We start from the raw sequence: 25,331 nt of genomic DNA, 5'->3' as shown, positions 1-25,331 counted from the left end.
TGGGCTCCCACAGCACCCCCTGCCTGTGGCTCTCTTAAATGCACACGAATGAACTCTTTGACCTTGCATTTAAAAACACAGTACAGATATTGACACACTACACACATAAATACCACCCTCATTTTCAGATACCGTCCACATTATTTAAAATCACAGTATATGGTATTATAGTTACACCGCCCCACCTTAGTCTGCGTAATATATCGCTTGGTATTCATTATTACAAACTGCTGATGTTTTAACAGATATGTAGATGTCAGTATGTTATTGTGTGCTGTGAGAATTTTGTCCACTTTGTGTAGCTCTTGCCTGTTGTGTAGTTTTGGATAACACCATTGCTCTCCACATTGCAGACAAGTTAGAATCCCAGCTAATGACCTCCCTTAAAGGGTTAACCCCAGTGTATCTGTAGAGAAAGTGTTATCGCAAATTATGGCTGTGTTTTGGTCGGGATAGAGTGCAGCCAAAGATATCGATCCACCGTGAGGTTATTTACTATGTCTCTAGTGGCTGATTGCAATCAAATCCTCACAGCAGTTTTCCAGCGTCTGACATAAAGCTTTCCCTGAAGGACTTTTATGTTTGCTTTTGAGAAATAAGACTATTCCAAATAGGCCAAACTGAGAGTGTGGTCACTAACTTTGGTAGCAGATAGAGACAGATGGACTCCAGGCTTGTGTGTGCGTGTGTGTGTGTGTGTGTGTGTTTGTGTGCGTGCAATCCAAGTCCAGCAGCTGTCCACTGCACACGCAGCTCTAGCGTGGAGTAAAAGTTAATTAGAGACGTTCCTACGAGCATTCCTCCGAGCAGGCCTTCAGGACACATTCGACCGTCATCATGAATAATGCTTCTGTATTCAAATATGGATGAGGAGGGTTACACAACTGACCATTTAAATAAACCTGAGTTGCTACCCAGTCTTGTCAGCGTAAGCAGAAAAGATGTCATGTCTGATGTATTAATCTGATGACTACCTGCTGTAGAGAATCCTGAGATCAGGAATTAAACGACTCTAGGAGGATATCAACTGTGTTAAGACATGTTCACCGGGAAAAGTAGATGCGCTGCAACCATGTTGGCCCTATGACTTCAAACCTTGGTCTGTGTGCTGATGTAACAGAACGAGCAGTTAGCGTTCTCCTTTCTAACCACAATGGCCCTGTGGTCAGAGACTGACCCTGAAAGATGGACTTCAAAAGGAGTCTTTTATTTAATGTTATTTATACATCTATGTTCCCTTTGTAATTGCACTAATAATGCATGATGATAATTGCTGGAATCTCTAACTGTGTTCAGACGTATTCTGTACCCCTCTCTTCTCTAAATGTTTACCATTGCGGCCAAAGGGTACCGGACACCTGACTGTCATTAATCTGCCACTCTGGCCCCCTCCGTCTCTCTGTGAGGATGGTGTGTTGTCCCTGACAGAACATAATATCTGAAGAGATGACCCTCTCCCTTTAGCCGTCTTATGACAGTGTCAGCAATAGATTATAAACATTATAGCACATACAGCCCATTTCCTAATATGGATTAGGGCTAGTCTTGGACTGAATTGCAGTGTCAGTAGTGATTCAGCTTTGGAAATCCTTTTTAGTCCAGGCTTTTAACCTGCTCTGGATGTGAGAAAGTCTGTGAAGCATTTGGATTGGACACTGAGTAAACCTGGGTTTTTCTGAGAATGGCTAATGGGGGAGACAGGAAAAGACACCTACGCCACGCCTCAGTAATTTATCGCCAAGAAAAGCAGATGGAACAGCAAGACCGGAGCTAACTCTAGAGCTTAGGCACTGCATTGAAACCCTGGGAGGCTTTTTTTTTTTCTTTTCATTCCTTCACATTTGGAATCCCTATAAACTCCCAAATAAATATTTGCCAGTAAATAACTCCAGTCAAGCGGGGAACTTTGGCAAGGGGTTCTGTTACACGCTGCTTCTTTGGGGTGTTTATTAGCTACAGCAGAACTGCGTATGTCGTGTACTTAATAGGAAATATATAAACCTAGTGTTTTCCCCATCATCCATCATCAGATTTCCTAGGTTCTTGCCAAAATCTCATTTTCTGCACTTAACAGTAGATCTCTGCCAATGTAAACATCCTTACTGATCCGGACCAATAGCTGAGTCGTTTGTTACATTTATTATCCTTTTAATAAAATATTGACGAAGGTTGGATAGTGAAAACTGTCTGAACAGTTGGGCTAATAATGTCTAGAACATTACAAACATGTGTGCCATGTAGGACAACAGGGAAGAACATATTGTAGGACAATACTGTTGAAAGACAATGGACTTTATGTGTAAAGCAGAAGGTAAACAGCCTTCAGCAAACAGCCAAACCATACCCCAGCCGAGTGGAGAGATGATCAAAGCCAGAATCTAAATTACAAGCATTTTATGTGGCTGCTTTTGTGACAGTTCAATGACTTTAACATGTTAGAATAAAACTGGACCTTCTGTAATTCAAAACTATTGTTGTAGGCCTAGTGTTTTTGCATGGCGGGTTACAGCAGGTGAGGGTTTAGTCCGCTCACTTGGATAAGAACGCTACACTTACCATTTTACCAGTAAGTGTCTTTGAGTTTGTAACCGGATTGAATAGTACGTTGCTTTGGATAAGAGCATAACAGGTATTTAAGAACATACACTCATGTTGTATCATTATTGTCTCCTCTCTCTGCCCTCCAGAAGGCACCCCAAAGACGTCCGGCAGCTGCAGCCCTGCCCCCGAGTCTCCACTCAGCTCAGCCGAGGAATCGGTGAAGAGTTTGGGGGAGCCACTGGGACTTCAGACCTCGGGGGCTGACCAGCTCCAGTCCAGCGAGCCCTCAGAGAGCTCTCAGCCCAGCACGCCCCTGCCCTTGCCGATGTCCAACCTCGGACCCTCTGCTCTCAGCATCCAGGAGATGGTGGCCATGTCGCCTGAGCTGGACACCTACGCCATCACCAAGAAGGTCAAGGAGGTGCTGACTGACAACAACCTTGGTGAGCTGTGATTTATGTTGCATGTCATAACAGAGATTAGGTCAGCAGGTAGGGCGTGTTGTGAGGTAGTTTTCCAAAAGATGGCCTTCCTTCTGTCCAGCAATTCCAATATGTTCTGATAATGAAGTCATAGGATGATAGATCTAGATGATAGATGTGGCCTATCTACTTAGATACCATAGCGATAGAGTCCCGACTGTAGTTTTACGGTCCAAAACATTTCACTCGCCTGAATGAAAAAGCAATAAAAGATCAGACGACGGTGTGTCCATATTTGGGCTGAAACTGCACATGGATGGTGCGTTTACAAATTGATATTTGTAGAAGAACACCCAACCACCCTGTGTGTGTGGTGTATTCACTCAGCTGCAGTCTGACCTTTACTGAGGTTGCTGATCTATGTTGGTTCTCCTCTTCCCACATATTTCTTCAGCTGTGTTGGGGTACCTCTCCACAGGCCAACGATAACCCACTGCACCCTGCTTCATAATACACCAATGCACTCACTAACTACTCTCACTCCACACTCACCCAGGAGACTTTTTTCTCTTCCTGACCAATGAATGGAAAAGGTTCGGCAGGAACGTGTAAAATTAGAGCCGTCTTGGAAACCGTGCGTTCAGGGAAATGACCTCAGCACGGCTGATTGAGTTAAAGAGAGTGAGTTCACTTTTCCCACTCTCTGAATTGAGGATGAAGTTATGTCTTCATACGGACTAGGCCTGTTTGAAGGACTTGTGCTCTTAAGATGAAGAGAAAAGCCAGGCACGGCAGCAGAGATGACTCTTCTGAACCTGTGCATGGCCTGAGAATTACACATTTGTTTTCCTCTTCTCAGAAAGGCTTAAGGTGTTTTCCATCTGCAGGCTTCGTGTTTTCATAACAGCACAGTTATGATTAGAAGTAGGAGGAAGGTGGAGCGCTGGTGTCAAGAACAGGGCCGGTGTTTTTTTTTTTCTCTGTTGCTTTGTGTTTTTTAATTAATTGAAAAAGCAGTTCTACTTCATAAGAACCTTTTTAACCTTCTCTGTCGCTAAAGTTTTATAAGGAAAAAATAAGACAAGCAAGTTTATTATAGAGCACCTTTCATATGCAGTGCTTTACAGAAACAGTGTATGTTCCCCGTTCTACCTTTTCAAAACACAGCTGATTGGCTCAAATCAGTGCCGCTGGCATCCACGGTCAGGAGTGCAAATGCTCTTGATTGTTTCTCTGTCTAGAAGACCTCCAGCGCAATGCTAGTCAACACCTCTCATTCTGAGAATCTGTATGAAAATGGACCTTGCTTTAGCTACGACACCCAATAATATGCCACTACGTTGTTTGTATCCCCACTGTGCTGTGAATTGCAGAACACCCAAATAATATCTGCTCAGTAACATGTCACTGATGGAAGCTATGATATAGAGTACATCGACAAATGGTGGTGGATGACCTCATTAAGGAGGGAGATGGTCAAGTGATCACAGGTTTCACAGACTAAGCTTTATCCTCGGCTGTGTTTTCCTTTCAGTTGTGAAACACTTTTCTGAGTGCTGTGTGATCAAGGATTTGGCCAAAGAAATACATGTTTCTGCAAAACAGGAGAAGTGAATGTCAGGGTAAAAAAAAAGGAATTCCATTTATTTTGGAGTGTTTCTATTGTTCCATTCATTGTAACATTTTCACATAGGGCTGGATAATAATTCAATATCTATCTATACACATTTTCAATATACATTATTATTGTTTATGACACCTGTGTATCCACGATACAATCACTTTGACCTCTTTAGGGAATAGCGAGTTACGGTGTTTCGTGGTTACGACACATCTCCCATTTACTGTTTGAAGCCTTGTTTTGACTTCAGTGGTTTTGTGTCGTAAACGTCGTAACGTGAACTTTGTGTTTGGTGTGTGCGGCGCGGCGGAAGAATACACGGTTACGCGGCTCGAGACCGAGGAGAATAGGTGTTAGGAGGAGGATAAGTGCTTACAGTATGTACGTATGTCTGTGAGGACTGTGGTGTGTTCTCCCTGTGTCCGCGTGGGTTTCCTCCGGGTACTTCGGTTTCCTCCCACAATCCAAAAACACACGTTAGTAGGTGGATTGGCGACTCAAAAGTGTCCGTAGGTGTGAGTGTGTGAGTGAATGTGTGTGTCTGTGTTGCCCTGTGAAGGACTGGCGCCCCCTCCAGGGTGTATTCCTGCCTTGCGCCCAATGATTCCAGGTAGGCTCTGGACCCACCGCGACCCTGAACTGGATAAGGGTTACAGATAACGAATGAATGAATGTACGTATGTTCCGACTTACACCGAAAATCGGTTTACGACGCGACGTAGGAATGGATTAACGTCGTAAGTCGAGGACCTCCTGTATTGTAAATATTGATGTAAAGTCTGGTGTGTAAAAAAAGGTGGAAGGGAACCAAAGGGATGTGTTATTTCGAGTCAACCCTATATCGCCGTAGACTTCTCGCCCGACTCTACCCATAGAGAACACCTCCCACCATTACACTTTGCGATGGTTGAGGGGTGAGCTTTATCACACAGTCGATTTTATAGTGTAATTATATTTGGAATTATATCGTATCGACCAAACTTAAGAAATATATCATGATATCAATTTTTTGCCGTATCGTCCAGCCTTATGTGATATACATTTTGGCCGTATCGTCCAGCCCTAATTTCACACAATGTGAAGGACAACTGTTGTGTGGAGATGTGTTTTTCCTTGGACAGTGATGATGAGTGTTCTCTCTGAAAAGGTTTGGATAAATGTGGAATGTAGGTTTGGTGTGTTTATATGTTTCTGTTTGTTTGCGTTTTAGGTCAGCGCTTGTTCGGAGAGACGATCCTGGGCCTGACGCAGGGCTCTGTTTCGGATCTCCTGGCCCGGCCCAAGCCCTGGCACAAGCTCAGTCTGAAGGGCAGAGAGCCTTTCGTGCGTATGCAGCTGTGGCTCAGCGACCCACGCAACGTTGAAAAGCTGATGGACATGAAACGCATGGAAAAGAAAGGTAGGAACATAAGTAGAGGCCAGAATGAACAATAAGACTTTGCTGGTCACCTGATGTAGTCAGCATTAAACATTCAGATGCCTTCGGTGAACATGCATTAGGGCAAAGTCTGTGTGTTGTAGGTGTTTTAGGACGTTATAAGTGCCCGGTGTGAATATTTTAGCTGAATATTAATAAAGCATAAACATGAATGATGGTCCAAATTAAATGGGTTTCGTAGAGTTCAACATCAGTACCTCTAAACCTGGTGTTAATGGACTATTGAACTAATGGAGTAGAATGGATTTTGTGATCTGAACACACACTAGGGCACTAGTGGCAGTGAACAGACACACACCTGGAGCTGCAGGCAGTCATCCCCTGAGCCTTAAGAGCAGTTGAGGGTTAGGTGCCTTGCTCAAGGGCACTTTTGTCATGGATAGGAGGAGGACAGCTCTGTTCCTTCACTCCCCTGACCTAATTTTTCCTGCAGTTCATGTGAATGAAACTGGTGAGCCTCAAGTCCCAAGCCCGCTGCCCCATGCCCCTGAAAGGACATCTCTTTAACTACAACACCCTTATTGTTTGTATCCTCGCCCCGTTGTGAATGGTCCAGTCGCCAACGAATATCCGATCCCTCACTTTCCGCTGATGGAGACTGTGATAAATAGAGCATCAGTGAACCAGCTCCATTACTGTGAACCTATGAGGTGGTGGATGTGTCCCTTAAAAAGGGCCAGTGGGTGAATGTAGAAGGTAGCAGATTAGCCACTGTGTGTATGTTTACGTAACTGCAGCGATTCCAGCGAGAACGTGACTGAACAAAGTGCGCAACAGTCCGCCATGGTCTGCTCATCCTCATTTTGTAGCCAAAGGCGCCGCTTCAACAGGCCACCACTGCGTTTTCGCTCTCATCCGTCCCTCCTCCGCCATGGCTGTCTTTCTCTCGCTCCCTCGCTCCTGCTAAAGGAGCCATCCCCTCTGCGCTGTCGCTCCTCATCAGCCGCAGCCATGTCACTTCCTTCATTAGATGTGACAGGCCATGGCCTCGCTGGGCCCTGCTTATTCAAAGTCCTGAGTGCTCATCGTCATCATCATCATCATTAACGTCTCACTGCTCCCCCTTCTCTCTCTCTCTCTCTCTCTCCTTCTCTCGCTCTCTCTCTCTCACTCTTGCTCTCTTTCTCACTCCCCCAACCCCCGAAGTGAAGCTAAGTGCAAATTCTTGGAGTGATTAGGCCTGTTTAACGCTTCTCTCCGGCACAGAATGACATTACTGCTCTTTTCCTAAGCGCGGCTGGTCAGCAGCCCACACACTGACACAGACACGCATCGCAGCTGAGCTTCGGCTTTGGCTTCAGCTGCACATCGTCGGACCTCTGGTCAGAGCGGGCCTAAATGTCCCCCGAACCCTCCTGACAAACCGAGCAGTAGGACCCATGACCCCACATTACCAGTCCTAAAGGAAGGCCAGGGGACAGAAAGAGAACGCGAGTGACCGCTGCCCAATAAAGCAGACTAATGTCCGAGCTATGACTTCTCGTAACCCGGCCACGGGCTCCTCTTAGAGCCATGGAGCGTGCTTTTGACCTCGGTGAAGTTAAACTCGGAGAGTTTATAGCAGCAGGCCTCAAGGAGAGCCATGCATTTGACTCCAGCTTAGAGAGTAAAAGTGAGCTTGAGTAAAACTTTACTGTAGGTCCTGACAAATACGTAAGCTTCTCCTGAACCTACACGAACATATGTAAAGGCTTGTTCCAACAGGCCGCAGTTCACAACACGTTCTACGGCGAAATAAAACAGCCTTTATGAAGACTGACGCTTATTGGAATGAACCTAAACATAGGTCTCTGTCATTTGTCATGAAAGGCTTACGTAGGTGTTGTGTAGCCTTAGGAACGATGGCGTACAGCAGCGTGTCACTGTGTATTTATTTTTGAAAACGATTTTTCTTGGACACTTTGCTTGCTATAAATTATTGCAATTGACTCCACATGTTGAAGTAATTGGAATAAGACTTTACTGGGCTGTTTTAGCTTTTAGCCATTTCATTTTTTATTGGTCGATCAGAATAGCCAGGTTTATGCGTTATGAATCTCAGTCGAGCAGTAAATTATGAAAATGCTCGCTGAAATATGGAAAATGTGTCACAATCAAAATAAATGACATGGTCCTAGGATTCCCAGTGAAGACACTTCAGATGTTCAGTAAAGCAGTGCTGACCCCTGGTGGTCGTTTTCTGTTTGTTTTATAGGTGATGAAGATGTCTGTTATTCTTTGGTAAATGTATATGGGCTTGAACACATTCTGGACAATATCTGTAAAGGGTCTTTGACATGTCTTTTACATTTTGGCTCATGTCTCTGGAACCACTTCATTGTCATAATTTATGCTGGGATTGTGTTGCTGCTTGCTGATGTGTCTAATATCCTTTATTCATGATCCTGCAGCTTACATGAAGCGACGTCACAGCTCCATGAGCGACACGCAGCCAGTGGAGAGTGTTCTGCAGGGGACAGATTTTGTTCAGGCAAGCAGCCCTCAGCATCATCCTCAGCAACAGCTGAAGAAGCCTCGTGTAGTTCTGGCTCCGGAGGAGAAGGAGGCTCTGAAGAGGGCCTACCAGCAGAAGCCCTACCCCTCGCCCAAAACTATCGAGGAGCTGGCCACTCAGCTCAACCTCAAAACCAGCACCGTCATCAACTGGTTCCACAACTACAGGTCAGTTCTGCTCTAATCTGGACCTCCTTAGATGGCACAGTTGGGTTTGAGAGGCCTTCTTTAAACATCTCTCCTCTGTCTCACTCTCTCACCAGGTCTCGTATCCGCCGAGAGCTCTTCATTGAAGAGATTCAGGCAGCAGGGGCTGCGACGGCTGAGGGGGTCTCGCCCACGGTGCGGCCGAGCAAAGCGAGCGAAGGAGACAGTTGCGACGGCACAGAGCCGGACACAACAGCAGATGAAAACAAGCCCTCAGAGGAGGCGGGATCAGCCGGCAAAGAGCCCACTCCCTCCCACTCCCCAACCCCGAGAGACCCCACTACCTCAGCCGCCGAAGGGCCCGGGACCAGCGGCCAGAGCGGCGCCTCCAGCCTGGCGCTGTTCGGTTTCTCTGAAACGGCCCCAGCAGCGTCCAGCAGCTCCTCACGCAACCCCAAGGACAGTAACCTGCGCAAGAAGAAGGCGGCCAACCTCAATAACATCATCCACAGGCTGGAGAAGGCAGCCAGCAAAGAGGATCCATCCGAATGGGAGTTCTGAGCCCCTGTTATTTCACTTTGTGCACACAGACACACACAGTTGTGGGCCAAAGTTGGGACGCCTCTGGTTGAATGATGGTTTTCTATGTGAAAACGAATCGTCTGCAGAAGGATTTTCTGTACATTTTAACACGTTTATTTCCTTAACGTAACATATTGGGGGACAAGAGAGAACATAAAATGTGACGTGTGCAAACCACACATTTTATATTTTATGTTTTATTGTTTCTCCAAATATGCAAAACCCAGCAAAAGAATTTAAATTGACACTGTGCAGGAAAATAATGTCATAGAAAGTGTCGTTTAAACAGAGGTGTTTCCAGATGTTTCCCACTTAGCTGTACACAGGCTCCCACTACCCTCGTCCTTCCCCCTCGATTGACCCAGGAGGACCCTCCTGTGGGCACAGCCAAAGCCAAGCGTGGCCATCTTTGATACTGACTGGGTTTTTTTTTTGTTTGTTTGTTTGTTTGTTTGTTTTGTTTTGTTTTTTCTTCCTGATGAAGAGAACAGAGAAGTGAAAAAGTGGACGAAACCGAAAGGACGAAAACAAGCAGATCAACAGCAGGCCCTGGTGAAGGACCGCACAAGGTCGTTGTTACTGAGATGAAAAAGCACTTAGCCGTCCCGTCCGGCACAGCGCCCTAAAACCCTCTCCCGCCGGTCAACGGTCACCCGAGCATTAACCACGAGCATTAAAGCGGGCAGCCCAAAGGGCCAAGCTGCCTCTCTTTCTCTTTCTCTGTTTATATCTCTCTCAGCTAGGGCTCTTTTCCTTCAGGGGCTTTTAAAGAGGAGGTCACCTCAAAACATAAATACAGACCCACACCTCCTCCCTTTAGAAAGCCCTGTTTTTTCACACTGTTGATTCATTTGTTACTGTTACACTTTTTGTGTTTTTTTTAAAGTCCACATGTGTGTGTATAGCATTTTCAATCAAGGGCATCTTCTTCGTTTCGTCGCTCCACCGTGACCGGCCGAAACGCAAGAGGATCGAGACCAAGAGAGGAAGAAGAGAACAACACGATAGCGAAAGCAAAGGAAAACATGAATAACTTCATCCTTGGTGCATTTTTTCTATTCACCCCTCCAGCTTCCACTCCTCCACGTCCTCAACTCCAGCCATCTAATGGCCTCCTACATTTCTCCAACTATATTTGTGTTTATTTTTTTGTAAAACTGGGAAGTCCTCTGAAGAAGAACAAGTTCTAATATAGCAATTCGGTTGCCACTAAGAGATTGCACAGTCTATTGACTCTAAAGGACAAGAAAAAGAAATAATAAAAAAAGAAACTAAAAACACATTTTGGAAGGGAGAATTGACACGAGGAAAAAAAAAAAGATTTTAAATCACTTTTATTCACAATTTTAGGTTTTAAAAAAAGATGCAAGGTGACGAGGAAAAAAAGGACAAAAAATGCGATTATATCGTGGTAGCTGACGTAGTGGTATTATTATTATTATTAATATGATTTTAATTTTGTAGAGCTCTTAAAACATTTGACTTCACAGCTTTAATAAGGCCTGTACGGTCCGCACCACTTGGGATACCATTTCTTACCACCCTCTGTTTTAGCCTTCAGGAAATGATAAAGAAAAAAAACAAAAATATGGACAGAACAAGATGTCGACAGAGATCATAACAAAATGAGTCAAGGACAAGAAGGGCCTGCTTTAAGAGGAAAGTGTCTTTGAGGAAGACCACACTGTTGGCAGTGGTTGCAGGAAATGGACTGGACAGAGGATTATGGGGGTTGTAGTACTGTACTCCGTAGATTGTGGTACTGTGTCGAGGTTTGGTTTTTAATGTTTCTTGGGGAGGTTCTATTTCGTTTTTGTCTCCTTTTCCCTCCAAGGTCGCCAAGAGATGCACAGTTCACTTTAAAACACTCCACCATCCATGCGCCCGTTTTCCAAGTGTGGGAGGGTCACACTTGGGGTGCGAGGAGTACGTCCTGTGTGTTTCGGTTTGTTCGTAATGACCCTCCTGCTCACATTCATTTGTAGAAATGGAACTCATTCACTAAATGCCATGGATCCCCTCCTTTCTTCCTAGCGATCTGATATATCTCTGTAAAGGGTATGCAGCAAAGCATTTAAGTCCCTGGGTCATGTCCCTGGTCGTATGGAGCGTGGTTGGTCACCGTGCAGAAAGTCCAAACCCTTTATTTAATTTATTATTTATTTATAATTCACAACAGGAGTCTGAGTATAGTCCGCGTTTTCCTCTTCTGTTGCCGTCAAATCTCAAAAACGTTTAACGATCCAGACTCTTACATATCTTACATATCTACAGCATCGTTTTTTAAATGTTGTCATTCATTACCACTGCGATGGAATATGAACTAAATAAAGGGGGTTTGACTCTTGCACAGGACATTATTTAAAAGGCCGGCTCCTTGTTTTAATCAAAATGCAATGACTGTTGAGACTGTGGGAGTAAAATGATTAACCAGTAAATACCTGGCTTTATGTCCTCGTCACCTTTCAACTGTGAAATTTCCCGTTCAAATTAACGTTAAAGATAACAGCAACAACACTGCTCTAATCTGAGCTTTGAGGAAAATGTGATGCCAAAGTTTAGCGTAAGATTTCCTCTCACTAAAGTGCCCCAGCCAAATATTTAAGAAGTAAACTGACCAGTATCCCTTCAATAGGACGGCAACCTCACGTCTGCTGTTTGGGCAGCAGCTAGGATTGGTTTCCAATGCCTTTTAAACCTGCGTATACCCTTTAAAGAGGTTTCGACACTGTTGATATATCAGACGCTCTCAGTGCCTGCCAGTCCACTGCCTCCCCTATATGTTTGTGTGTGTGTGAGTGTGAGTGAGAGAGAGTTTCTGTCTCGTTTGCCCTACAGTTCTTGTGTGGGATTGGTTGTACATACTTGCGCACACTTAGAGTGCACAACTGCCACCCTTCCTCTCTTCTCATAAGCTGTTTTTATCAATCATTATCGTTATTAGGCTTCTAATGAAGTAGCGGATTTTATCCTTTTTGTTTTATTATTATTATTGTTGTTATTATTATTATTATTACCTTTAGGTTCCTTTTATTGCCATATCCTAAAGCATCATATAGAGTTACAGTTTATTCGGCTTATTTATAGGTGCTGTATTTTCATTTTTGACTCTTATTTTGGAATTTGTTTGACTCCTGTTCTCCGGTTGTTTTTATTATGTATTGGATTATAAGAGGGCAAGTTACTTTTTTTTTAATTTTAATTTTTAGACTGATAGACTGCCGGCAGTATTGGGTAATATTTACAAGATGTAGTTCTCATACGTTGTATATTAATGAATTCTACAGATTATTTTAACTCGTTTATATTACTTTATTACGATGTCACTTAAATGATCACAATGGCATTTATGGCTAACGTTGAAGCTGTTCACGTTGTTATTATTATTATTATTATTTCATTTTACTTGGATTATTGATCTTACGCAATCTTGTTTTTCTTGCTCTCATTCTCTGTATCTCAAACGTAGTACGAAACATCTTGTTTGTTGTTATATCCTCTGATACGCCGAGCTGATCTGACGCAGCGTCTCTGTCCATTTCCCTCTCGGATGCTGCCGTTTATCCTTGTCTCCTTCTGCTTTGTTGGGTGTGTTTCGTACCTCTCAGGCCCTGAGTACACTGGCGTTGTGTCTGTGCCCTACAGAGATGGAAAGGCCTTGAAGTTGTGGTCAGTTTGTGTCCCTCCAGATTGGTGGCAGTGGTGAAGCCCCCGGTTTGTGTGGGTCAGAGCACACTGACCGAAACAGAGGGGGTTGATTTTTGTCTGCTGCATTCTTATTCACGTTGTGGCATTTTAGTTTTGGTTTCCTTTACTATCACGCAAACAGGTCAGTGCAGCTCCTAGCATAACACCCCTCAGTACACTGCGGTAGAGACGGAAGGACTCGGGCCTGGACAGTATGGCATTTTTGGCTGATTATAATTTAATGCTTGTTTTTTGGGGAGGGGTTTGTGCTTAACTGGCTCGTGATTGGCCGGTCTGGTTGTTTGTAAACATGAATAATGCATCATTGGAGGCAGGGTAATCGTAGCGACCATTTACCAGTTTGGTCTATATTACTACCATATGATTTTGTCTGTTTTATAAGTGTTGCCATGTCCTCAGGAGGTTGCAAACTGGCAATATCTGGTAAATCAGACAATTTTATCAGCCAACTGATACATCGATTCGGCCCTCACAAGCAGTTCTTGGTGTTTGTACATTTCCAGAAGATCCCAGCAATCCCAAGCCGCTTTTTTTTTTTTACGATGGATGTGTATTAGTACTGAGCAACCATTTCTGTTGATCTCTTGCACTTAGTCATATTAATTACAATTACCCAGCGAGGACTCAAAAGACTTTTTGGCCTTAAACTGCACATCAGGCTTTCAAAGCACAAGATGGGGCTGACGACAAGTGTCTAACTCTGCATTGTCGGCATAAAACAATCGGTGAAACATAACGAGTGATTCTTGTTATGGCCAGTAAAAGCCTTCAGCTGTAACTGCCGTTGAGATTAGGCCTGTAAAGCGTTTTTACAGGTTGCGTTAAACCCCTTTTCCAAGCACTTAAAGCAGCACACTGCGATTTGTAAAGTCTCTCTTTTAATATCCAACCTTTTTCCTATGGTCATGATGTTGAGTCACAGGCTCCTGCCCGACATGACCCTTACGTACCTGCCTTTCCCTCCTGCACCAGATGCTTTATCTCATAGGATTTTCGTTCAAACCACGGTGATGCAATTGCCGTTTCTTGTGCTGGGAGATTACGGACTAATTATGTCAGAAATCTGCCTTTTCTTGGTTATAAACCTCGGCCTTGTCCAAGAACCCTAGAACATTTCTTTCTGGTTTAAAGAGTTCATTTCCGTTTGTACCTTAAACCTAATGCACTTCAGATTTTCACAGAAGTTCCCCAGACTGCAAGCAGTTCTTTACTTAATTAAAAGCACAATCTTCTAAGGATTCAGGTTTCATCTTTGAAAACATGGAAAATAAAGCCTGGCTGCCATCTTCTAAAAGTAGATGTCAGAGGACTGCTGTTTTTTTAATCGCTCCCTCTTGAGAGCAGATGTTAATCAAAGCACTTAAAGTCTCCTGGAAGCTGACCCGTGCAGGATTTGATGAGATCAGTGTGCAGAGTGCCTTGCCCAGAAGCGTCTCACCTTTAATTAAATAAACCGTTCATTCACTGGTGCAGGAGTCAACTGAAGCAGATGCAAATCTGGATCGTTTCATTGTTAAGAACAAACAGCGCCTTAAATATAATGTACTTATCGCCCCTGAGGGCTTCCAAGTGGTGAAAGTGGATTCAATCCCAACGATGCCACAGCGAATCTTGACCAGGAAATCACAAGATTCGAGACGAAAAAGGAGGATTTCCTTTAGGGCTGGCCGAAGTAGAAAATATTACAACATGTCTGCTATGTTTTAAAGAACCCATGTCAACGTCTTAGAAATACAAACTAAACAACTGTCCTCTTGTTTTAAAAATTTATATATTTGATGTAGTGTGTACTGCATGTGTTTTAAACACGGAAGACTATTTAAAACAGGTCATTTCAATATATAAACATTTACATACATAAATACAGGAGGTCCTCGGGTTACGTCAGTCCCGAGTTACGATGTTTCGTAGTTACGACACATCTCCCATTTACTGTATAAAGCCTTGTTTTGACGTAAGTGGTTTTGCGTTGTAAACGTTGTAACGTGAACTTCGTGTTTGGTGTACGCGGCGGAAGAATACACGGTTACTCAGCTCGGGACCGAGGAGGAAAGGATCAGTGCTTACAGTATGTTATTTATGTTCCGACCTACACCGAAAAATCGGTTTACGGTGCGACGTAGGAACGGATGAACGTCGTAAGTCGAGGACCCACTGCACAAAGTTCTTCAGGCCAGCCCTACAGTTTATCCAACGTTTAATCACTTTGTCATTGTGACGACTGCTGAAAATATTCACAAAAAAAAATAAATAAACAAAAAAGAATGAAATGAGTGAGTGATTTCAGATCAAATGGAACTGGTTCTCAATACTTAGCCCATAAGGTACTGCCTATGATACGTGACCCGAATCTGGGATTTGGGATTTCCTGTCTTTGGGAACTTGCATCTTTTCAGTCAAGGAAATGTACAATCACCAAGTCCTCTTTGTGTTTTCCGTCAGGTCCTTGGTTCTTCTCATGTCTTGACCCAAGGGCTGAGGGTTTATATGAACCCTGCCCCATCAGAGGTTGTCGTAGATGAACATCTTCCCACACCCCACCAAGATTTCTATGGCTGTTCTTACACTTTTTGATTACTTCGTTTAAAAGGCCAGGCTGCAGCTCTCCCGTTTCTTCGGTTGTATTTATTTAATGTGGCTTCAGATTATACTTTTGATGGAGCTCAAGGTTGAATTGTCTTGCCATTTGACATCTGTTGGGTTTATTGCTGTCGCGTTTGTTACTGACTGGTCAGTGGAAGATATTTTTGTTGAATTTGTTGCTTATAAGAAGTTATCTATACACTGATAGACACACTGAGTTAAGCGAATGACTTGAACGGACCCATTTGAAGTTTTGTTTTGTTTTTTTTAATCGGGGGCTCGTCCTGTTTTTATGAATGCCTTTAGCGGTTTGTGTTCAGTGGTTCGATGAAGAACTCCAGCTCCATGATTTGGAGAACAGGTCTGCTGTTCTCATTTCGGAGAAGCTTTTAGGATGACAGCATGATAAAAGAAACCAAATACTGTACTAAAACGGGTTATTGTGTGCATGTGAGCGCATTTATCAGGTCAACGGATATTTTTCCTTTTCGTTTCTTTAAGCATTTCTCGCCTTCCGCTCACTCCATTTCTCCGGTACGGATGTTTTTTTCACCCCTGGCTCAGGCAAGGAAAGGAAAGTTGGATCGATGGAAGTAAAATTCATGAATTTAAACGTGTTAATTCCTTATTGCATTAAAGTTCCACAAACTTTGAGGCTGAAACAAACCTGGTCAGAGACCTTGATGAGGTTTATCTCCAAGCCCAGGACACTGAACTGCTGTTAATGTTGTTTTTACTCGACTCGTCTATGGCACTGGTCCATCTCTAGGTTCTGGGGACGGTACAGGGTTTTCATTTTTAATGGTAGGGGACATGCGTTCTTTGGAACTTTTCACTTACCAGACACTAATCAGCTCTTGTTTGGGCAGCAGTGTAAGGGTCAGATCAGATGCTTCTTGACCATCATTGCTTTAAAGGACATGTTGGATAGTGGACAGCAAACTGGACGCTCCTGGTGTTGCAGCTAATTGTGGAGCCCTTAACAACATGGTTTTGTTTCGAATGCAACTCAGTGTTGGGCTTTTCCCGCTGCATCTCAGAGATGCCTCTCTTTCAGATGAGCTCTGTTTTTTTTCTTCGTTTTATTTGGCGAGTTGTTGGGGTTTGTGACAGTTTTTTAACAAACAGTTTGTGAATTCAGGAATCTGCCATTTTTCCGGTTATTTTTCTATAGAGGTAAATCAGAAATTCTATACGCCATCGTTCATAAACAAATAACATTGTACAGACTTTAACCGAGACATATCCTATCGCGTGACGGAGCTTGTTCATTGTTGTTAGTGGTTCATGTATTTTTCTTAGTTTGTTTGTTTGAATAAAAACCTAACCGTTTCTTAGCGGTGGACATGTGGAGGACAACACTGGTCTCTTTTATCAGGACAAAACCCACCTCAGTCGTTTTTGTAGTCGCTGAACTTTGATATGAAGTGGATTCTTCTGAAAAAGACTTTTTTCAAAATCACTGGTATGCACGCGAGCGATCACACGCCGAGCTATGTAGCTGGTCAGACTGTACCTTTTATGGACTGTTCCTTTGATTTTATTTGATAGTCGCTTCTGTGTTCACTCACTCTTCAAGTGCGTTATCACTGAGCGCGTAGAAACATTTCGCTGTCGTTCTTTGTCTAAGAATAAGCTTTCGCACTTGATTTAACGAAGATCGGACGCCATGAGCAGGTCTAAGGCAGAGGGATCTAAATGCCAGCCCTTGAGGTCCGGCTACTACAGCTTGTCCACACTCTCTCTACCTGTAAGTCAGGCGAACCCCACAAAGTGACCAAGCAGTTCCGTAAGGTTCACTCAACTACCAGCAACTACAAAACCCAGCACAAGGTCTGGATTTGAATACCTCTGTCCTGGGACCTGTCATGCTAACGTTTTCACATTTTGAGCATCACCTGTCGTCATTGAGGACACGCATATCATGAAATGTTATGTTAATGCAGTTTTTAAAGTCTTTCTTTGAGTTAAATATGGTATGACTTGGCTCTTACGACACATTCTCAGAAGCCGCAAAGTAAAGCAGTGTTTCTTACAACTGCAAGACAACGGGGGCTGAGGGGAAATGTAGTCCGAAGGCCTTGCTGCTAACTAGAACCCGCTAGCGCATTTTAGATTTAGACTTTTTTGATTTTCGTACTCTGCTGATAACACCCACGTTTCACACCATGTTCGTACGGTCGTCCCGTTCCGCGTCTGCAGATCCTCGTATATCCTCATACCTTCTTGCATGATTTTTGAATCGTTATCTTGGTTCTGGGGTCAGACGTTTGTTAAATTATTTGGTCATTTGGTGAATATTGTTTCCACCGTGTCGTGGTTCTGTTTGGTCATAACCTTTTAACTGGGGTCAAAAGCTCTTTTTTATTCGTAAAACGTCGTTTCAGAGATTAATGTTGGTCATTTGTATTTACAAAAAGGAAAAAAAAAAAACTCTTAAAATAGAACTCTACTTAACGCCAGTTTTGTGGCTACTCGAGTTTCACTTTACTACTTAAGCCACCTGCCAGATTTCTAGCTGTGTTTTTTCTAAAGGATGATTTTTCAGCTGATGCTTTGGAAAAGCTGGGACACTACTTTATAATTGGGGGGGGTGGGACTAAAACAAAATAAAATGGGGGTGGGGGGGGGGATTTTTGGGCCACACCCACACACAGCCTTAAAGTGCCAGAGGCCTCAAACCCTCACGGAAAATGTCTTTATTTTGTCCACTGGCGTTTGATAGCACTCACTACGAACGGGTTAAGTACATGCACACAGTCCAAAAAAAAAAAAAAAAAATATGACATGCTTAGTTTCTATGATGTGTATAAAGCTGTAATTTAGATGTACAAACTTTATCAGATCACGTGGAGAAGACCTGAGGGTTGGACGATCCGTGACAGATACAGATTGAGCATCAATGCCAAATACTAAGATTATTTCAGATGTTCCCTGAGACTCCACAAAATGTTGAGATCTGTCTCTTGACATGGATTTGTATGGTTGGTTGGCTGTGTATATACTGTTCATGTTTTGTGTGCATTTTGTTCACTCTCTCTCTCTCTCTCTCTCAGCTCTTCTATGCGTAGTGAGACCCTTTTGTTACCAAATTGGAACTTCACATTGAAGTTTTCTTAAGCCCACGGTTACTGAGTCAAGAGACAGGGTCAGGAGTTTGTGTCTTGGTGTCTTTGCAGTTGTTTTTTTCCCATCTCTCCGTTCTCACCTTTCTCGACTGTTCGACAAATGGAAGGCCTCCGAGGCCGATTCCCTCACTACATCCCCGCCGAGTTCTCATAGATAAGACGTAGGGCTGCACGATACGGAACTAAGACTGGTATCACACATATGAGTGATTTTCAAAAGCCATTCTTTATATGGATTATTGGCAATGGTAAAATAGTTGTCATGCTTTCTTTGGGAGCTATGTTGTCTCAAGCGTGAAGAGATGGTTTTAGGCCCAAAAATATTCTCAGAGCTATTGTGAAAGACAGTGTAACTGTAGAAACGTTGTGTGATAGCATTAATTGAGTGAGTGAACTGTTAAAAATCACTACGCTTCTGTAGAACGGAGCACTCGTGTGGTTTAATCATGACCCGTAACGGTCTGCATCTTCTTATGCAGGATACTGTAGAACCGTGACTGGTCAGCACACAGTGGGGCTGGCTGCCATTGGTCTGAAGGCTTCTGCAAAGCCCCATATTGCGATACCAGTTAAAGGATCTATCGTACAGCTCTAACCCAGCATCCAGGAGAGTGTGGCACGAGGCTATGCAACACTGAGACATGTTCCGTCACAGACACACCAGCTGCAAGCTGAAGAAGCGTTACTGTACTAAGCTTTAGCTGATTATATTTTTATTTTGTTTTTCGTCTGGTCTCGTGTCTGTGTTTTCATATATATGTGAGCGTGTGTGCGTGTGTGCGTGTGTGTGTGTGCGTGTGTGTGTGTGTGTGTGTGTGTGCAGTGTTTGGAGCAGCCTGTCGGCTCTCGGTTTTCTTCACTCCTTATTTTTATTGCGATTTAATTACCAGTTGGTTTCACTAGTTCGCCTGGTACCACTCGAGTAGAACAATGCTAAAGAGAAGCTCCCATTAACGCCTTGGTGGAAGCCACACCAGTCTGCGGTGACACTTGGACATTAAAATAAAAAATAATAAAAAAAAATCTCCACCTCCTGACAGACGTCAATTCACACTCCTGTCCCCAAATCCACCCGTGTGTGTGAGGGAGAGAGAGTGTGTGTGTGTGTGTCTGTGTGTCTGTGTGTGTACTTGAGTATGATCTAGTCACATAAGGCTGCATGATGGTTGATGAATGGGAAGGGGTCTGTTCTCCTTCCTCACCTCAGTTCCCTCCGAACTGTTCCGAGACCCTCTCGTGTTGGGTTTGGGGTTTTTGTTTCATGTTCATCTTTTTCCTTTTTTCTTTTTCTTTTTAATATTTTTTTAAATAAAGTGTGTCATGTAGTCTGTTCTCAGCACTGTAAGACAGTCCCTTATACAATATGGAGAAGCAATATCACTGTAAGAAATCTTCACAATGTATTATTATTGTTATTATGATTATTATTCACTAGCACCCTAGGTGTGATAATTGAAGTAAATATCTTTTATACAAACACAAAAAAAAACACTGCTGTGGTCTGTCCTTTTTCTTCCTCTCCTCCTCCTCCTCCTTCAGTCTCTGCACTTTCTTCAGAGTGCGTGTTTCAGTCGTTTCTGCTGGTCTTGATCATCACAGACCCCCACTGTGTCTGCTATGGGATTTCTCACCCTACAACAGAAAAAGTATTTTCTACACGCATTAAAAGCTATTGTTCAGCACTGCCTCTTTTTTCCACCGTCCTGCCCTTGGTTTAACTCCCTCCTGTCGTTGTGAGGGACAACGAGGTGAAGCACAAAATGTACTCACACCAGCAGGGGCTCAAAAAGCAGGTGGACGGGCATTGCTTTCGACCCTAAATATACATACAGTTTATTACCAATTTATGCATTTGGCAGACGCTTTTATCCAAAGAGGATCTAACATTCAAACTACAGCACAATTTACACAAAATATCTTACACTGAGTGCAATACGCAGGAAGTAATAAGTGCATTTAAGAAAGACATTCAGTGCAAGAGATACTCTCGGAAGAGCTGGGTTTTCAATGATTTCTTGAATGCAGAGAGGGTTCCTGTTGCTCTGATGGTGCTTGGAAGCTCGTTCCACCAGCGTGGTACCAGAGATGAGAATAGCCTCGACTGACCTGTACGGGGGGTTGGTCGTGTTAGTTGGCGCTCCTTTGAGGAACGGAGAGGGCGGGCGCTAACGTATGGTTTTAAGAGTCTATTGAGGAAGATGGGAGCAGAACCAGTGAATACTCTGAAGGCCATCATTAGTGATTTAAATTTGATGCGAGCAGCTAAGGGTAGCCAATGCAGCTCGAATAGGAGCATGACGTGTGAAGACCAGGCGTGCTGCAGCATTCTGGATCATCTGTAGTGGTCTCACAGCACAGGCCGGAAGACCTGTCAGGAGGGTGTTGCAATAGTCTAGACGGGAGATGCATATAGTGTTTCTGGCTTGAAAAACAGAGCTATTTAAATGAATCAAACAGATACAGTGCTGATCTGTGCATACGTCACATCTGTTGACTATAAGTGGAGTAATCGATAGACTTGCTCATGAGGGCATGATGTTATACATAAACATGGACCAATTAGTAGTTGGTTTTCCATCCACCACAAATTTTGCAAATTATGGAATTGCACATAAAAAGAAAACTGAATGGAAATGGCTCAAAAAAACAGAAATAGAGTAAAAAGGAGTTTTACATTTGGACAATGTGGAAAAGTTAGACTATTGCTGAAGCACAAATGCGCAAAAGAGCAGTGGAAAAGAGCTTTTCGTATGAAATATTATGTTTCCATGCTTTAGGACCACTCCGTTTCATACAGGCGCCACCCGAGCTGCTTGATTTAGTGCATGTGTAGAATACTGTATACACACACAGCACTGTGCAACTACTACTGTAGTGTTAAAAAACACTATCCTGATCAAAGCAAAAGCCCACTCAGATCTCTCCTATCTCCTCATTTCAATGCCGCCCCTGATCTTTGAGCTGATGTCATATGAAGTTCTTTTTTGCAGAAGTGTAGTGGATTGAAACAGCTCTTAACTCATTTTCACATTTACTTTTTCTGATTTAACTACTGCGCATAACATTTGTGAAAGTTTGGATGGAAACCCAGTTAATGAGTTAGAAATGAGTGCGTGATCATTTATGAATATGATCCCACTCCGAAGTGTGTCTCATAGCTATAGGGTTATACATTAACAACAGCTGCTATAAATACTGTGTGCTTCAGCTTCACTCGGGTGATAATGGGAAGCTGATATGAAGTTGTAGTTAGAGACTTTACTACTCAAACATCCTCAGAATTTACAGTTATTTCAACTATTGTTTATGTATAACTTCCCAATCATTTTAGACCTACAACCCCTGGCAAAAATGATGGAATCACCCGTCTCTGAGGATGTTCCTTCAGTTTAATTTTGTAGAAATAAAGCAGATCACAGACTGATCAAAAAACTAAAGGCATTTCAAATGGCAGCTTTCTGACTTTAAGAAACACTAAAGAAATCAAGAAAAATAACTGTGGTGGGCTGTAACAGTTAGATTTTTAGAACAAGCACAGGGAATACATTATGGAATCACTCAATTCTGAGGAAAAAATTATGGAATCACCGTGCGAATTTTCATTACAAACACTAACACCTGCATCAGATCAAAGCTGCTCGTTAGTACACAGGTAAAAAGGATTGATCACACCTTGGAGAGCTGTTACAACAAGTGGACCGACATCAATCATGGCTCCAACACCAGAGACGCCAACTGAAACTGTTAGATTTTTAGAACAAGCAATAAATTATGGAATCATGACAAACAAAATAACACTCCGACACATCACTAGTACTTTGTTGCACCACCTCTGGCTTTTATAACTGCTTACAGTCTCAGAGGCATCGACTTAATGAGTGACAAACAGTGCTCTTCATCAGTCTGGCTCCAGCTTTCTCTGAGTGCTGTTTCCAGATCAGTTTTGCAGGTTGGTGCCTTGTCATGGACCATTTTCTTTAACTTCCACCACAGATTTTCAATTGGATTGAGATCCGGACTGTCTGCAGGCCATGACACTGACCTTATGTGTCTTTCTTCAAGGAATGTTTTCACAGATTTCGCTCTATGGCGAGATGCATTATCATCGTGAAAAATGACTTCATCATCCCCAAACATCCTTTCGATAGATGGGATAAGAGAAGTGTCCGAAATGTCACTGTAAATCTGTGCATTTATTGAAGATGTAATGAGAGATCTCCCCAGTGCCTTTCCCTGACATGCAGCCCCATATCATCAATGACTGTGGAAATCTGCATGTTTTCTTCAGACAGTCGTCTGCATAAATCTCATTGGAACGGCACCAAACAAAAGTTCCAGCATCATCGCCTTGCCCAATGCAGATTCGAGATTCGTCCACAGTCCACGACTGCCTTTCCTTAGCCCATTGTAACCTTGTTTTTTCTGTTTACGTGTTAGTGATGGCTTTCTTTTAGCTTTTCTGTAAATCCCATTTCCTTTAGGCGGTCTCCTACAGTTCGGTCACAGACGTTGTCTCCAGTTTCCTCACATTTGTTCCTCATTTGCTTTAAGTTTTCTGTCTTGACGCTTTGATGTCTTCCTTGGTTTTTACCAGTACGCTTGCCTTTAACCACCTTCCCATGTTGTTTGTATTTGGTCCAGGTTTTACACAGCCCACTGTGAACAACCCACATCTTGTGCAGCACTGCGTGGTGATTGTGAACTTTTTAAGGAGTTTGATAACCCTCTCCTTTGTTTCAATTGACGTCTCTGGTGTTGGAGCCATGATTCATGTCGGTCCCTTTATTGCAGCAGCTCTCCAAGGTGTGATCACTCCTTTTTACCTGCGTACTAACGAGCAGCTTTGATCTGATGCAGGTGTTAGTGTTTGTAATGAAAATCGCAGGGTGATTCCATAATTTTTGCCAGGGGTTGTAGTATAGCGTGGAAGCAGGAAGGATAATCGTTCCAGTTTGGCAATCATAGCTTAATTGTTAGTTACATTAGTCTCACAGCTCAAGTGCAAAAAAACAAAAAAGACCTTGGATATTTGATGTGGCTTATTCTCATTACAAATCACACGCACACATTCTGCAGCTTCTGTGTATGCTGAATCTCAGCAATGTCCTCAGTAATGCAACAAGACGGCGTCCCCATTCATGCGCACGAGTCAGAGCAAGAGCATTTGTGTCAGCACTAAATATTAACACTCCATTCCACACTCAATTTGCAGCTGTGCAGTGCACACTCCTGCTTTCAGTTCAAAAGGCCTGTTTAACCCTGTGTCCCTGTAAATTGTAATATATATATTTTTATTTTTTTAGTTTCATGCTACAAAATATTGGTAACATATCTGGTATCATATCATATCACTTTAAATTGTTTGTGTTTAAAACAGTTCTGTGGCTCTCATCAAAGAGGACCCTGGTCTTGTGTGTATCTTATTTATATACTTTACCTATAAGTCATTTAGTGACAAATGCATTCAAGAACCTTTAAACAATCTCTTTTTGAGTGTCTCCTTGGTGAATAACCGCTTCTGTGCTGTGCAGCTGAACCTGTTCCATCCTTTCTCCACTGTGCCTCAATGCCTTATAGAATAGATCTTTGAATAAGGTAAGGATTTATTCATTTGAAATCAAACACTTGAAATGTCATCGAACAGGACTCAAGGAAGTTTATCACTCGAGTTTCAAACAAGCTTTAGTTTTCTGTGCAACCCCCCCCCCCCCCCCCCCACACACACAAAATAATGCTTTTGTGGTAAAAACAATATATATATATAGTGTTTCATGGTGAGATTTATCTTCAAAATTATGTGTGGAACAGTGTAGAAATGTGTGTGTGTGTGTGTGTGTGTTAGGACGCTACACAGCACTGCAGGTGGAGTTTTCTGCTGCTGTCAGGACCAGCGCTGAGCAGAAGGAACTCATCCTCAAACTGGAGCATGACCTGAGCACCATCCAGACCATGTCATCCCTCTCCCGCCCTGACGCAGAGGTACACAGCCCTCACCAGAAAACATCAATGAAAACACAAACTACACACAGCTGCGCAACATATTTAGATACCTCCATAGTTTAGAAAGCAAACAAGTGTCACGCGCTGACCTTTGTGTAGCTGGGTTTAGCCAAGAAGGCAAGCTAGCCATTAGCAAACTAGCTAGCTCAGCTACACAGCCACAGACAGTGAAAACACACCTCAAACGCATTGCTTTGGATCATTATGAACTTGAGGGCACAGGGCTCAGCAAAATGGAGTGGGGCAGTATCATGATGATGCTGCTTACTACGCACAAGACTGGGATCCGGTTAGCACAACATGCTACAACATGTTTTCATGGCTACTGGTTGTAAACCCAGTGCTAAGTCTGCAGCAGCCCTTGTACCGTTTCTCTTTTAAGGTTTTGCTAAAAGCCATGTTAATCATCATCAGCTTCACTGACTCATATATGTATAGACTCGGGTGGTGAAGTTAACCTGAGTAATAGTGTAAACAAAATATGGATTAAAGCTTTAATGATTTATCTCCACCAGGGGGCAGATTTGAGCGCCATGGACAGAATCCCGGAGCCTATAAAGGAGGCCACGGCCCTGTTCTCAGGTAAACTGTCCACACAAATGAACTACAGTTCTTGCACCTCTTTGCTACAAGTTAAAATGGCAGAAAGTGAGTTCAATACGTTACAA

The 25,331-nt window shown here is 43.2% G+C and overlaps 1 protein-coding gene across 3 annotated transcripts in view; it reads left to right on the top strand.

Annotated features, from left to right (window-relative positions):
- The window catches only part of LOC136675517 (protein CASP-like), a 163,898-nt gene that overhangs the window by 134,696 nt on the left and 3,871 nt on the right, over positions 1-25,331 (top strand). For 2 of the 3 annotated variants that reach the window (XM_066652081.1, XM_066652080.1), the window contains 4 exons: positions 2,688-2,984; positions 5,795-5,983; positions 8,413-8,683; positions 8,779-10,207. In XM_066652081.1, coding sequence (XP_066508178.1) covers positions 2,688-2,984; positions 5,795-5,983; positions 8,413-8,683; positions 8,779-9,223 — 1,202 coding nt within the window. In that variant the 3' untranslated portion in view covers positions 9,224-10,207. Of the gene's footprint in view, positions 1-2,687; positions 2,985-5,794; positions 5,984-8,412; positions 8,684-8,778; positions 10,208-24,505; positions 24,643-25,178; positions 25,246-25,331 lie in introns of those variants that run through there. The other variant, XM_066652082.1, reaches the window with a different exon arrangement.

This window comes from Hoplias malabaricus, chromosome X1 (assembly GCF_029633855.1).
Source record: "Hoplias malabaricus isolate fHopMal1 chromosome X1, fHopMal1.hap1, whole genome shotgun sequence".
NCBI classification, from domain to species: Eukaryota; Metazoa; Chordata; class Actinopteri; order Characiformes; family Erythrinidae; genus Hoplias; species Hoplias malabaricus.
Note: the sequence above shows the minus strand (reverse complement) of the source record. Positions and strands in the feature narration are given on the sequence as shown.